Source organism: Oryzias latipes, chromosome 9, assembly GCF_053564925.1.
Source record: "Oryzias latipes strain Hd-rR chromosome 9, Olatipes_Hd-rR_3.1".
NCBI classification, from domain to species: Eukaryota; Metazoa; Chordata; class Actinopteri; order Beloniformes; family Adrianichthyidae; genus Oryzias; species Oryzias latipes.
Genome location: NC_136245.1, coordinates 21,566,123 through 21,580,578, shown reverse-complemented (window position 1 = coordinate 21,580,578; position 14,456 = coordinate 21,566,123). Strand labels below are relative to the sequence as shown.

General features: G+C 38.7%; 2 protein-coding genes across 2 annotated transcripts; both read left to right on the top strand.

Moving 5' to 3' along the window:
* The first annotated feature begins 2,939 nt into the window (after positions 1-2,939).
* On the top strand, positions 2,940-10,809 carry lztr1 (leucine zipper like post translational regulator 1). The gene is made up of 19 exons (XM_004072408.5): positions 2,940-5,220; positions 5,309-5,371; positions 5,446-5,502; positions 5,578-5,657; positions 5,742-5,850; positions 5,949-6,032; positions 6,162-6,219; positions 6,313-6,452; positions 6,523-6,724; positions 7,042-7,152; positions 7,229-7,321; positions 7,422-7,517; positions 7,824-8,013; positions 8,107-8,276; positions 8,411-8,694; positions 8,791-8,940; positions 9,628-9,733; positions 9,829-9,909; positions 10,347-10,809. The coding sequence occupies exons 1-19, from the start codon at positions 5,069-5,071 to the stop codon at positions 10,461-10,463; spliced, it is 2,343 nt and encodes a 780-aa protein (XP_004072456.1). The 5' UTR covers positions 2,940-5,068; the 3' UTR covers positions 10,464-10,809.
* A 2,147-nt stretch (positions 10,810-12,956) lies between these two features.
* Positions 12,957-14,256, top strand: cldn26 (claudin 26). The gene has a single exon (XM_004072608.5). The coding sequence runs from the start codon at positions 13,108-13,110 to the stop codon at positions 13,750-13,752; it is 645 nt and encodes a 214-aa protein (XP_004072656.1). The 5' UTR covers positions 12,957-13,107; the 3' UTR covers positions 13,753-14,256.
* The last annotated feature ends 200 nt before the right edge of the window (positions 14,257-14,456 follow it).

Here is a 14,456-nt window from a genome sequence, read left to right as displayed (position 1 = left end):
TATTACATTTATTAGACTGCTTCCTGTAGCAAAACAGTACAAAATGCAAACAAAAATAAATATTAAAATACAAATATGATTTAGAGCATGCATTTTCAAACAACTAAAGGTGCTTCTTATGCAGTTCCAGACATCTTGATTGTGAGCATTGCTGCTGTCTGAAAACTAGGCTAAAATTTGATTTTTTTTCCTACTCCAGGGGCCTGTTTCAGAAAGGAGGTTAAGTGTAAACTCTGAGTGCATTAACCCTGAAATCAGGGAAACCCTGGGTTTTCCGTTTCAGAATGGGAGGTTTGTTAAACCAGAGAAAGCAGAGTAAGTCAAACCCGTTGCTGAAAGAGAGGTAACTTTTACTCGGAGTCAGTATCCATGGTTACTTATGCTGTGAACCTAACCTGGTCGGGAGCAGGTTTTATTCTCCAAACTCAAAGTTTCTGCCGGTCCCCTCCCCTTTTTAAAGACGAAGCGGTATTTTTCGCTTTAACCTTCATTGCCCAAATGTCCGTCACACAGAGACGGTCTAAGTGACAAGAATGGCTTGTCCTTTTTTGGAGGACCCAATAGACGAGGAGGCTGCATTAATTCGTAGAGAATTATATTTACGTCGTACGAGGATTTTGAGAAGACTCGATTTTTTTTTCACTTTTAGCTGCTGCCATGTTCTTTTAATTCCTGCAGGATTGCATCTACGTGAAAATGAAATCAGGGACATTGAATTAGATTAATGTAACAATTACTTTTTGGAAACACAATTTGCTAGCACTGCTTACTTTCTTAATCCCGTATAAACCTATACCACTTGATCAATACAAGGGTAGTGTTGCAGTGTGTGTGTGCTGAGCGGGGTGCGATCCACGAGAGACAAGGGGAGGGGCGATTGCAGGTGCAGATGGGGGGGGGGGGGGGGTGAGCAAGGAGGGGAGGTGTGTGCGTGGAATATATTGTGTGTTCGGAGGACGGAGCACTTAGTTAAATAAAGAGAAGGTGTCATTCCCACAATAACTGTTTTGGAGTCATTCTTAATCCGCTCTGGAGGTTGAGGGTTTCGAACGGGAAGTGAACTCCGAAGGAGAATTCCCTTCGGCCCTGAAGGAAATCTCCCCTGCGCTTTTGACCACGGTCGTCGGAAAGACGAGAGAAAAGAAAAGAGAAGTCTTCACGCAGCGAAAGGTTCAACAGTAGACAAAAGTTCACTTTTAAAAACACAATTGCATGTATTAATATTAAACTGACCAACGTTTGCAAGAGGGGAAGGTTAACAAAAAAGTCCTCTAAACATTACCGACGTTTACAAGAATTTTATCAGAAATTGGTTCATTGAAAGGTTTTTTTCCTGGTCGACAAAACAAAAATAATATACTGCAGAAATTTGAACAAAATGTTGTTATTAAATTAAGAACCGATTTCATGAAACTTCCTATTCCCCCAAAAGTTAAAGAAACACAATTCAAAATTATGAATGATATCTATCCTTCCAAAGAATTACTTAGATTACGTTTCAACATTGATGACAACAGCTGTTCCTTCTGCCAAACTGCTGTTGAAGACATCGACCACATATTTTTCCTGTGTGATGTTGTACAAGTGTTTTGGTTGGATGTTTACAAATGGTTAAGACATAAATTTCCATTCATCATGGACTTCTTTTCCAAAGAAGTAATAATCTTTGGCCTGTCACTACACAACAATGTAAATAATGTATGTATCAATACTGTGTTATGTTTAGCCAAGTTTTTTATACACAAAAATAGGTTACAGAAATGCCAGCCCAGCTTTAACTTCTTTAATAATGAGGTCAATCTATACTTAAAATCCATAAAGTTAATCGACTCACCTAAAGCCATAACAATTTATGACACCCTGAGTGATATTCCTGATGTCTAAGACAGGTTATTTATATTTTGTATCCCCCTGCTTTTTGCAACACTATCTAACTCTGAAATTGTTATTCTCTTATGTTATTCTTTTCCCTGATTTCTCTATGATTATGAATATAAATAGGTTTATGTTTGCATACTGATAAGAATTTTTCTTCTTTTTGCTTCCTTTCCAATTATAGTATTCTCTTTAGTATTCGCCATATTTTGTAAATTTTATGTAAATGTTCTGGTATTGTTTTGTATTGTGTTCTATAAATAATAATAATAAAAAAAAAAAAATAAAAAAAAAAAAACCGTAAGTAGCGGAACGCAGACAACACTTCCGGTTACATTTTGCCACAATAAAACACCGTTAGTCGTTTAGAAACACGAATTACCAGTTCCGGATAAGACTAATCTTTCTTTGGATTGAACTCTGTTCTGGTGAAATGTGAAAAAAATACAAAAAAAAAACCTGTAATAGTCTTTTGCCGCTGGTGATGAAGGTTGATTGGTGATTTGTTCTTTTTATTTATTTATTTTTATTATTTTATTTTTTAAACTGCTGCCTGTTTATGTTAGGTTGTGATGTTAAAAAGAAAATATGGGTTTGTAAACATCTTGATGTTCTATTTTTCATGTTTGACTGTTTCCACTACCCAAATAAAAAGAATTTAAAAAAAAAAAAAAAAAAAAAAAAACATTACCGACGTTAAATGCATTTTTCCCCCAGATTGGTTCGGTACACTATGCAGCATTTCCTGCAATTACACCAGGAATGACACTTCAAAAGTACACCTAAATATAGCCATTTTTTATTTCACACCTTACGCTATTTAAAAAGTTATTACAGTCAATATTTTATAACAATGATTTAAATGCAAACTTAGGCATTAACTTGAGCAGCTATGTTTTCCCACGCTAACTGTCTCTGTTTTGCAGATGCAGCGGTGTTGCTTTTCTTCTGGAATATGTGCTTATATTCACTGTAACTCTGCAGCAGCACGTCAAGTTCAGCTGGCGAAAAATACGCAGACCTCTTTTTTTCACGGTTGCCATGGTGACTCGTGATATCTGCGCTCCATTGATAATGGCTTCTTATAGTCGCGGTGCTCACGCTCACCTCTGAATCAGTCCACTCAGAGTTGATTGACCTAACTCCGATCAGCTTCCCTGAAACAGAAAACTCAGAGTTGTTAATCTCCCGATTGACCAACTCAGAGTTCAAGTTCAACCTCAGAGTTGGTCGAACCTCCTTTCTGAAACAGGCCCAAGGCCTTCAATCAACAGGCTACAGCAAGCAACTATTTCGTTTAAAAATGATTTAGGAATAAACTGATCAATTCTGTTTTGTTTTTTAACCATGGAGAATGACAAGCCGGTTGGGGTAAGTTTAACTCTTCAGCACCTGCACTATTTTGGATTTGCATTAACTATAGCTTGGACATTCACATTGGCTGCTTAGTTTATATGTGTTTATATGCAGGCTCTAATAAAACTCAACGGGATCGGTTTTGTTTATAGCTACATGGATGTTTCGGTCCACATTACATCTCTTTTGACCTGTAAAACAAAAAACAAAAAAACAAACAAAAAAAAACGTGATGTCACTTCTGCTGACGGCTCGCGGCGCCTCGTGCCTCCTGTCGGTCACATCATGTACCGCCTGAGCGGCGCTTAAAGCAACTTTTATTTCAGATAGAAAGTAATACCTTTAGAAAAGTCCCCAAAATTAAAGACATGCAGTTCAAAATTATTATAATTAAATTATAAACAATTACTGCACATCGGCAGAGACATTGAGGAGTAGATTTGGCTTTGAGGTACATCCGTGTGATTTCTGTCATACAGTCCAAGATACAACCAGACACCTGTTTTTTTTTATCCAAAGATTCTGGCAAGATTATCATAATTGGCCTAGTCAAAAAAATTAACAACATACAATTCACAGAAAAAGATATTTTGTTTTATAACAGTTAGCGAACATCCTCCTGATTTTGGGAAAATATCATATTCATAAGAAAAAGTGGAAAAAAGATCGGCCGAATTTCCTGTGTTTTAAAAATGAAGTCAGATTGTATTTATCCTCATTGAAATGTATTCACAATTCAAGTCTTTTCATTGTTGACATTTGTAAATCTGCTACAGAATGGTTACAGATCTAGGGTCCAGATTGTTGATTGCCTTATGCAGAAAGTTTTTTATATATTTTTTATATATGTATAAATTCTTGTTTTTTTTTTTTTAATCTTTGTTTTTGTGAAGAGATGTGCCTTGCATCATTGTGTGGTTGTGTCTGTGAGAGTCTTGTAATGATTATATTTAAATTTAAAAAAAGAAAATAAAAAAAAGAATACCTTCACACACAAAATTACTGGTTTGAATAAATATAATAATAATAATTGATCATAGGTGGAATCGTATCACTAACACAATACACTATGAAAAAAACACCATTAACCTAAATCTTATTATACCTGAAGGAAAGAAAAGACAAAATACATTTTAAAAGAGAATAAAACACACGAGATTGGAAATCAAATCATGTCTTTTTTGATTTAAAAAAAACACCTGTCAAGTACAATAATAATAATATGATAATAAATCTCCTTGAGTGAATCTTTGCAATAGTTTTGTGCGACAGTTTTAATGACTTATTGGTGGGTCTAAAGATAAAAACAGAAATCTGTAAGTTTCCTAAAATGTAGATATATTTTTTTGTTTAATATATAATGCGCAAGATGGATCGTACATCTTAGTGAACCAGCGGGGGTTGGGGTTGAGCTTGGACGCAGCCTGCGTTTCACGTGGGCGTGGCTTTGACAGCAATGTTTTGCTAGTGAAAACTTTAAGCCTTTATTTTTGCTCCAATTCAGTGATATACATATGTACTTTGACGTGGTGTTGAATCGATTGGGTGGGTTGTGTATGGAAACGTTTTGTGCTTTCCGGTAACCTTTCTTTCGGTGCTAAAGTTGCTTGTTTCTACCATATGAGTGGCCGAAGCTAACTTGCTAGCTAGGTTAGCTCTGACCATAGCTTTAAACGAATCATTGGTCTATTTTCTCCGCCATTAAAAACACGCAGCCTCTGAGTTAAGGATTAAGTAATTGACCTTTTTCGCTATCTAAAAGAATGATGCGAGCAGACGATGCCCCTGCATATAGATGAGAACTGACCCGGTTGGATGAGTTGGTGAAAATCTGAAAATGTCCTGCAAATCCACGAAAGTGGCCCCGAGTGTTGATTTTGACCACAGCTGCTCCGATAGCGTCGAGTATCTGACGCTTAACTTCGGCCCGTTTGAGACTGTCCATCGATGGAGAAGACTTCCACCATGTGATGAATTTGTTGGTGCAAGGTAAACCTCTCCTAAGAGGAAACTAGCCTTCAAATTGTACATATTTTTCATTGTAATTACCTCTGAGTCTTGTGTGTTTTTTATACAGGCGCAGCAAACACACAGTTGTGGCATACAGAGATGCCATCTACGTGTTTGGAGGAGATAATGGGTGAGTTCCACTCCTCAGTAAGTCAGGAGTTTTGCCCCCCTCAGACTGTAATATTGTTGTGTGCCACCCATCAGGAAGAACATGCTTAATGATTTGCTCCGGTTTGATGTGAAGGACTGCTCCTGGTGCCGGTAAGGCAGCTTAAAACAAATCCAAAAACAGAGTGGAAAATATGGTTTAACATCTTCCAATGACTTGTGTCTCAGAGCTTTCACTACAGGAACCCCGCCAGCACCCAGATATCACCACTCTGCAGTGGTATATGGCAGCAGCATGTTTGTCTTTGGTATGTTTATTGTGTTTCTAGTTAGATATATTGACATCACTTGATTTAATCCACTTAATTTGACCTCCAACACTATTTTTTTAGGTGGCTACACTGGAGATATCTACTCCAATTCAAACCTGAAAAATAAAAATGACCTTTTCGAATACAAGTTTGCCACAGGACAGTGGACCGAATGGAAAGTGGACGGAAGGTAACACATTTATTCGTGACAGTAGTAAATTTATTCAATTTTCTTACTACAAAGTCACTGAATTGTCATTCTTTGAGAAACATGTTTGTTTGTTTTAGCTTGCCAGTGGCCAGGTCTGCACATGGAGCCACAGTCTACAGTGATAAATTGTGGATATTTGCAGGGTATGATGGTAATGCCAGGTATGTTTTATTATTATTATTTTTCCAAATCTTTTTTTCTTGCACGTGCAAACACATTTGTTTGCTTTTTAGCAACAAAAACAACAAAAAAACCCTGACACTTTTTTTACATTTATCAATTTTGTGTAGACTAAACGACATGTGGACCATCAGTCTGCAGGATCGCGATCATGCCTGCTGGGAAGAGGCAAGTTACATTTTTTCCCCTTGTTTATTTGAAAGAGAAAGTAATTTTAAATGAATTCTTCAGTCATTTTTGTTTTTTCCTTTTGACCATTAGATTGATCAAAGTGGCGAGATCCCGCCTTCATGCTGTAACTTCCCTGTGGCTGTATGCAGGAACAAGATGTTTGTGTTTTCGGGTCAGAGCGGAGCCAAAATCACTAACAACCTCTTTCAGTTTGAGTTCAAGGGCCACATGTGAGCTCCAACAGGTCAGTTATTTCCGTTTTATTTTCACACAAAGCAGCTCATCAGTCTGTCCTTTCAGGTGGACACGCATCCCCACCGAACATTTACTGCGAGGCTCCCCTCCACCTCCTCAGAGGCGCTACGGACACACTATGGTCGCCTTTGATCGCCACTTGTACGTCTTTGGAGGTGCTGCTGACAACACTCTACCCAACGAGCTGCACTGCTATGATGTCGACTCGCAGACCTGGGAGGTCATCCAAGCCAGCCTCGACAGTGAGGTACACGTTCTATGCTGAAATATGTTGGGGGGGGGGGATAACGTGTGTTTTGAAAATTTTGTGATATTTCCTTTTAACATGTAAAATAGTCATCAAATCTGTCTTTTTGAATTTGGTTAATATTGTGACAGTCAGCCTATAGGAACTTTATTGTCTCTATTTTTTTAATTCATACAGTCCTCAAGCTGTCTGGGTACTTTACACTCTCCACTGAAATTGATGCTCTTTCTGTTCTTTCCTTCTTGACTATGCACATTTGTTTAATAACCCCCCCCCCTACAAAATCTGATCTGTTCTTCTGTCTCACCCCCCCTCAGATGCCCAGTGGAAGGCTCTTTCATGCTGCTGCTGTCATTCAGGATGCCATGTACATCTTTGGAGGAACTGTGGACAACAATGTTCGCAGTGGGGAGATGTACAGATTCCAGGTTTGTCTGAATGACCGATCAATATACTTGGCTCCAAATGTCTTTGGTGATCTTATGAACTTCCCGTATCTCACAGTTCTCAAGTTACCCAAAGTGCACTCTCCATGAAGATTATGGTAAACTGTGGGAGAACCGTCAGTTTTGTGATGTGGAGTTCATTCTGGGCGAGGTGGGTTTTACCTGTTGGATGATACACTGCATATACTGCAAAGTGCAGGTTAAAATGTTAAAAAAAAAAAATGGCTTCATGCTTTTCTATTTCTTCACAGAGGCAGGAGAGAGTCTTGGGGCATATCGCTATAGTGACTGCAAGGTGTCAGTGGCTGCGGAAGAAAATCCTACAGGCTCAGGACAGACGTAGACAGGTCTGAATCACACATTCAGTGCAGCTTTTTGTTTGTTTCAGTATTGAAGAGTATTTTTTGATTGTGATTACCACCTGCGGGTACAGTAAAAAGATGGAATATAATAATTAAATAACACATTAGAAAGTTTAGCTGAATTTAGAATTTCATTTTAATTTAAGCTGCATCTTGCAAACTTAAAATGTGTAAAATTAGATCATCGTTCTACAAAGAAAAACATACTGCCGAATGAGTAACTTTACCAGTAGATGGCCGAAGCTTGGAGGGTTGGAAAGAAAGCGTGTTGTGTAATATGTTGTGTTGCAGAGGACGAAACAGGAGAGCAGTGAAGAAAGTGATGAGGGAGCAGCTGGAGGCCCGAGGGATATCCCAGCAGGCAATAGGCCATCGGGCACACAGCCCCTGCTGGAGGTCTTCATCAGAGAAGCAGAGGCCCAACCTTTTGAAGTCTTAATGCAGTTTCTCTACACAGACAAAATCCAGTACCCCCGCAGAGGTATTTCTCGCTCCGTGCTTCAGTCATTCCTGTAGTATAGGTTAAGATTTGGGGGAAAAAGTGAACAAAGTCTGTTTTTCTCATCCTCCACAGGCCACGTCCAGGATGTCCTTTTGATCATGGATGTATACAAACTGGCTCTCAGTTTCCAACTGTCCCGGCTGGAGCAGCTGTGTGTGCAATACATTGAGGCATCTGTGGATCTCCAGAATGTTCTCATTGTTTGTGAAAATGCCAACAAGCTGCAACTTGATCAACTCAAGGTAGAACAGAAAATCTTGTTTAATTGAGCTAAATTAACTTTATTAAACCAAGAATTGATATATCATTGATGCGAGGCATTTATTCGGTCATTGTTTAGGCCTAACACTAATTTTAATGTTTTTCTTTTACACAGGAGCACTGTCTGAATTTTGTGGTGAAAGAATCCCACTTTAACCAGGTGATCATGACCAAAGAGTTCGAGCAACTTTCCACCCCTCTGATCGTGGAGATCGTGCGACGAAAGCAGCAGCCTCCCCCCAGAATGTACTCTGACCAGCCAGTGGATATCGGGACTTCCCTGGTGCAGGACATGAAGGCTTACCTGGAGGGAGGGGGCTTAGAGTTCTGCGACATCATTTTGCTTTTGGACGGGCATCCCCGGCCTGCACACCAAGCCATACTGGCAGCTCGATCCAGGTCAGACTTCTTCGGTCTTTTGCTTCTTAAAGATTTCAGATACTGTAATCTTACAACAGGGTTTAATCAACTCTCATCATGCTGTTTATTTTGCAGCTACTTTGAGGCAATGTTTCGCTCCTTCATGCCAGAAGATGGTCAGGTAAATATTTCCATTGGAGAGATGGTCCCAAGCAAGCAGGCCTTTGAGTCCATGCTGCGCTATATCTACTACGGCGATGTCAACATGCCTCCAGAGGACTCCTTGTATCCTTGTCAATGTTGCATTATCCCCACAAAAGAGACTGAATTTAACAGCAGTGTCTAAAAGAGAACATAAACCTAGGACAGATTTCTAGAAGTAGTTTCTATTGTTCCTAACCTAAGAATATGAAGTCTAGAAAATATATTGAGTACCGTGTAAGTTGCGTTTTTTACAATAATTTGGCTAGGGGTGTGACTTATACTTAGAAGCGCCTTAAATGTGAAATTATTTTTTTTACACAAACAGGATCCTATATTCCCTATTTTTCCATTAACAAACTGTTACCTTTTAGCAGTTGTTTTCCACTAACACATTTGTGGTTCAATATTAACGACTGACAGAAATGCACAGAAGCCTGAAGAAGAACCTGTCCAAAACAACCATGGAGGAAAATCTGATTGTTCTCCTGCTGAGCTTTATATTTGTCTTACTTCCATTGAGACAATATTGTTCTTTAAAAAAAATTTTTTTTTTACGTGCTTCCTGATTTTGTTGCGTGAATCGTAGTATTACACCTAGCTTGTTGCACTTATCTCCCAAAAGTGCGACTTATATAGGTTTTCTTCTTCTTTTTTTGGTCCTGCGACTTGTATTCTAGTGTGACTTGTACACCGAAAAATACGGTAGTTAGAATGTTTTTCAATGAAGTCATTGTAAAATGTTTAATTTCCTTAACCTTTAAATGATAGATACCTATTTGCTGCACCATATTACTATGGGTTTTCTAACAATAGGCTGCAGGCTTACTGTAAGCAAAACCTGGAGATGAATGTCACTGTGGAGAACGTCTTGCAGGTATTTGTTTTACTGTTTGCGGGGTGGGGACAGAGACTAAGCTGTGCAACCAAAAATGAAGAATTTGTTTTCACACTTCTTCCCTGTCCTCTCAGATTCTGGAGGCAGCAGACAAGACCCAGGCTCTGGACATGAAGAAGCACTGCCTCCACATTATTGTCCACCAGTTTATCAAGGTGGGTGGGCTTTTAGCCGGAGCCCTGGGAGTGTGCTGTCCACTCACCGCAGCTGAGCTAACCCTCTAGTCCTATTGTCTTTGCGGGAAACTGAAACCTTTGGTCTCCTGGTGGACAGTCCTCCTTCCTGTACAATGAAAAGGCTGTTTATAGTTTGGGCCGGCTGTACAAGCAACTCATCACATAACAACGAAGGTCACAGTGGCAAACTGATTATTGCTTGTTATTTAAAGAAACGACAGAAGACCCAGTTCTCACTTCATTTCACTGGAGTGTTAGCTCTGCTGTTCTGATTCTTTTTTCTTTTTTTTTGCTGTTTCATTTTTTTGAATGCACAAATAATCATCAGCTTCTTTTTTTTCTTTTTTCTTTCTCCTTGTTTTGATTAAAGTGTGCTTCTTTTTTCATTTTTGCTTTGTTCTCCTACCCTCCCAAAGGTATCCAAGCTTCCCAACCTGCGGTCCCTCAGCCAGCTGCTCTTATTGGACATCATTGAGTCTCTTGCTGCACACATATCAGACAAACAATGTGCTGAAATGGGGTCTGACATTTAGGATGACTTGGAATGCGAGACGTTCTTCCCCTGCAGAAACCGCCAACCTTCACTGCACCGCATTCTTCCCCATCATCATTTCCCCCACACCTTTGCATGTCATCTTCCCTACAGATGCCTTGTATCCACGCTTTGTCGGATGGGATTTCAATGAAGGAGTCACATTCTAAATAATATGCAGTTTTTCTGTTTGTCTTTAGGCACTGTTTTCATTTTTTCAGTATTTTTCTTATATTTTATAAATGCATACACATAATATGTACAATGTATTGTAAATTTATAAATGCCAATTTAGAAATGTTCATATCTACTCAAATCTGTACAACAATAAATATTTAACTTGTCAATCTCTGTGAGGCTTGTTTGTATCTATGTCATCATAGAGGAGCTGGCTATTAAAACAATCTTGAATTTTGTGGTGCAAGCACCAAATCTGGCATGGATATTCTTGGCAGGTAGAAAAACAATTCCTTTAACCACTTTGGCAGGTGAGACAACCATGACTTGAATCTGTCTGCCTCTCCTCCACTTGGCTACCACTAACATCCATCTCAAAGTTGATTCAAGCATTTAATTCTGACTTTATTGCGCAGATTTAATACTCGCATGTGTCGCAGCATGAGGTGCATTTAGGGGCTCCATGATTTTTCTAGCATTTGATCTGACCTTAGCCAACTCAAACACACTTCTTGCTCCATGTCATTGTAACTCCTCGACACACTGAACTTCATAAACTCACAAGAATGCAAAACGTTACACTTATTTCAATTTATGCAGGGTTTTTCTATGCATGATATTTTTGGAAATGTTTTTTAAAATTATTTTATTGTTTATCACTAGCTTTACAACTCTTCTGTTGTACAGTCAAAAAAACATTTGATTTGAACAAAATGAAGGTTCAAAGAAATGTTGAAGTTTTAAATAAATCAAGACTAGAAATAAACATTAAGGCTTTGATGAATAATCAATGCTGTAAAAGAAAGCTGTGTGTTCATAAAAAGGTTCAGAGATAAGAGGTGTATTTTGTTAAAATAACATTTACATTTCTATAATGTTATAAAGCCTCACATAAGATGACACTTTCAGTCATTATTAGTTTTTTGTTTTTACAAGAGAATAATCATCAACTGAAAATTTACAAAGGGAATGCCTGTTTTGCGTCCAAATACATAAATCATTTTCCAGAGAAATGTTTGGCTATGAGAAATTTTGGCTGGTGGTCTTTGGATGTTACCGGCCACCCCGGCGAGCAACTTAGTTAATTTAGAGCCCTGTCTATCCATGCCAAATATGGCTCTTGTAGCACAAAATGCATGCTTTGTCTGAACTATCAACCTTACCGGCTCTGCTATAAGTGCAGCCTAATATGTGGGAAATTCCGGTCATTCCTCAACATTTAATTAAAAGCTACAGTGAACGCTCTGTCTTCACAAACTCACTGGAGCATCTGACAGGTGATTTCACTAGGTCCTGCCTTAACATCAACACTGGTTTAAAAGTATCGAAAAATCTTTGGTCTGACTCGAGATGAAATTCTCTCCAAATCTCATTGCTCTTACATTATATTTAAAATGATAAGAAATTTTACGATGAATTTTGGTTTGAAGTCATTTTTAGATGCTTTAGGCTTTTAAACAGAATGATGCAACAAGTTTGGACTTGTGATTTAAACAAAGGCCCTAATCCTTGTACATTTATCACACTGACTGATGAGGTTTCAATTTTCAGATGTGTGGATGAGATCCTTCAACACTTTTTGGCAGATTCTATCAAAGGATTATTTCAGGGAGCTTTGCTTCAAAAAAGAAAAAGTTCGATGAATAGTTTATTGGATAAATAACTATAATCTGGACCATAAAATCCTGTTTTTTTCTAAGATAAGCCTTAAAAAGGCCAGTTCAACTTAAAATTAAGTGACACAACTCTGTAGAAAAAGACCACTTCTTTTTTTTTCATTTGTGTATCTTTGAAAATCTCTTTCCTGCAGGAGTTAGATTAGGGAACACAGAAAGGTTAAGAGGAAAATTTGGCTAAACTGGAGTAGATTTGTTGGGTTTTCTGCCAGCTGGCAGTTGTACAACAAACCAAAGCAAAATGACAAAGAAAAGGATTTTAAGACTCACAAAAAGAGCACAGTGCTTTTTTAAAGTTCAGACAAATGAGACTCAGCGAACAACAACTTTATTTTCAATAGGAATGTTTTAAATGAGAATAACAAAAAAGACTTTTTAATCGGAAACCTTCAGAATCTTTAGAAAAATACTTCAGCTTCATTCTGCTAAGCTTCATTTCTTGCTGTGTTCATTAATGCTTGTGTGTGTGTGCTGTAGTGTGTATGTCTCACTCATGTTTCAGACAGTTAAGTGGACTTTTGCTCGCTCACAGCCAAGTATCCCACTGGGCATATCTGGTTCCATGTACAAACAGAGTTCTTTGTTCATGGAGATGACACTGAAAGCTCACACAAAACAGTGTATTGTGATGAAGGTTTTTTCTTTTTTTTTTTTTTGCCAAGGGCATTTTAATGAGGGAGCTGAAAATTTGGACCTTTCTAGCAGGTGGGATGGGCGATGGAGTTAGTCTGGCTTTCTTACCTCGTTACATGCACACCGAACAGCAGACCTGTTGCACAGCTGGGGTAGAAGATGGTCTTTCTAACGACCAAAATGATGCAAAGGACCGCAGTCTTTGTGACTTTCGGGGGCTGGGTCACATCTTTGGTCACCACTTTTCTGCCTTTCTGGAAGACGATGAATTCTGATCTTAATGAAGTAGAAAACTGGTTCTCTGGACTGTGGCTCACCTGCCTCTACACCGAGGAAGTGGGGATTCAGTGTAAGGCCTACGACTCTCTCATGGGACTGCCTATGGATCTACAGATTTCCAGAGTGCTCACATTAATATCTGATGGTTTTGGAGCTATGGCCTTGTTTGTCGCTTTTCCAGGCCTCGAAGGAGTCAGGATGTGCGTATCACAACCCAGCACAAAGAGAAGTCTCCTCATCTCCGCAGGGGTTTTGACCTGGGTGTCTGGGGTCACCACTCTGACTCCTATCTCTATTGTGGCCTACACGACCGTGGTGGAGTTCTGGGATGAAGGTTTTCCTGATGTAATGCCACGGTGGGAGTACGGAGAAGCGATGTTCTCTGGATGGTTTGGAGGTCTGGCGCTGGTCATCGGAGGGACACTTTTCTTTGTGGCTGTGTGTATGGGGGACTACGAGCAGAAACTGACCAGCCCGCGGATGACGGCCAGGACAAAGCACTACCTGAAAACAGAGGTTTTATAGCTTTGCAACAAATGTTATTTCTGACCGTCTTTGCTGTTTTTTTCTGGAATCGTGTCAACTTGTTAATGTGTGAGATAAAACACTGTCATGTTCCAAAAGGATTTGACAAGAAATGAAGAAAGTGCATAAAAGTGTTGTTCAGTACGTTTTCTTTTTAATTTGTCACTTGATAAATTACTACGAACTGATCTTTCTGTAATCTTTTACAGTCATTCGGTTATCATTTATCAGTGGAAATAATTTCACATATAAAGACACATTTTAACTTTTTTTGTGTGTGTTCAGAGAGCAGAGATCAGATTAGAGACCAGGACTTTAGTATCACTTAAATAACACATGACTGTGTTTATTCGTATTTTTTAAAATCTTTTTTAATCACTAGGCCACTGTCAGTTCAAGGCTTTCCTTTTTCTTTGTTAATCATTTCCATTTGTGTCTGTAGTTGTACACTCTATAGTTGTTTTAACGCATTATTTGACATTTTTTGACAATAAAGCTCAGTTTAACTGTAAAACGTAAGACATATCAAAATCAATCTTATTTATTAAAACATCTTTAACAACCCCAGATGAAGGCAGATGGAGACAGTGGCTCTATAAAAGAGACAGGAGGAGGAGCTGGAGGCAGCAGAGCTGAAGATGGTGATGAAGATGAAGATGTCTCTATGGGGATAGTTGAGGATGGATACGGTCAGGAATGAATCC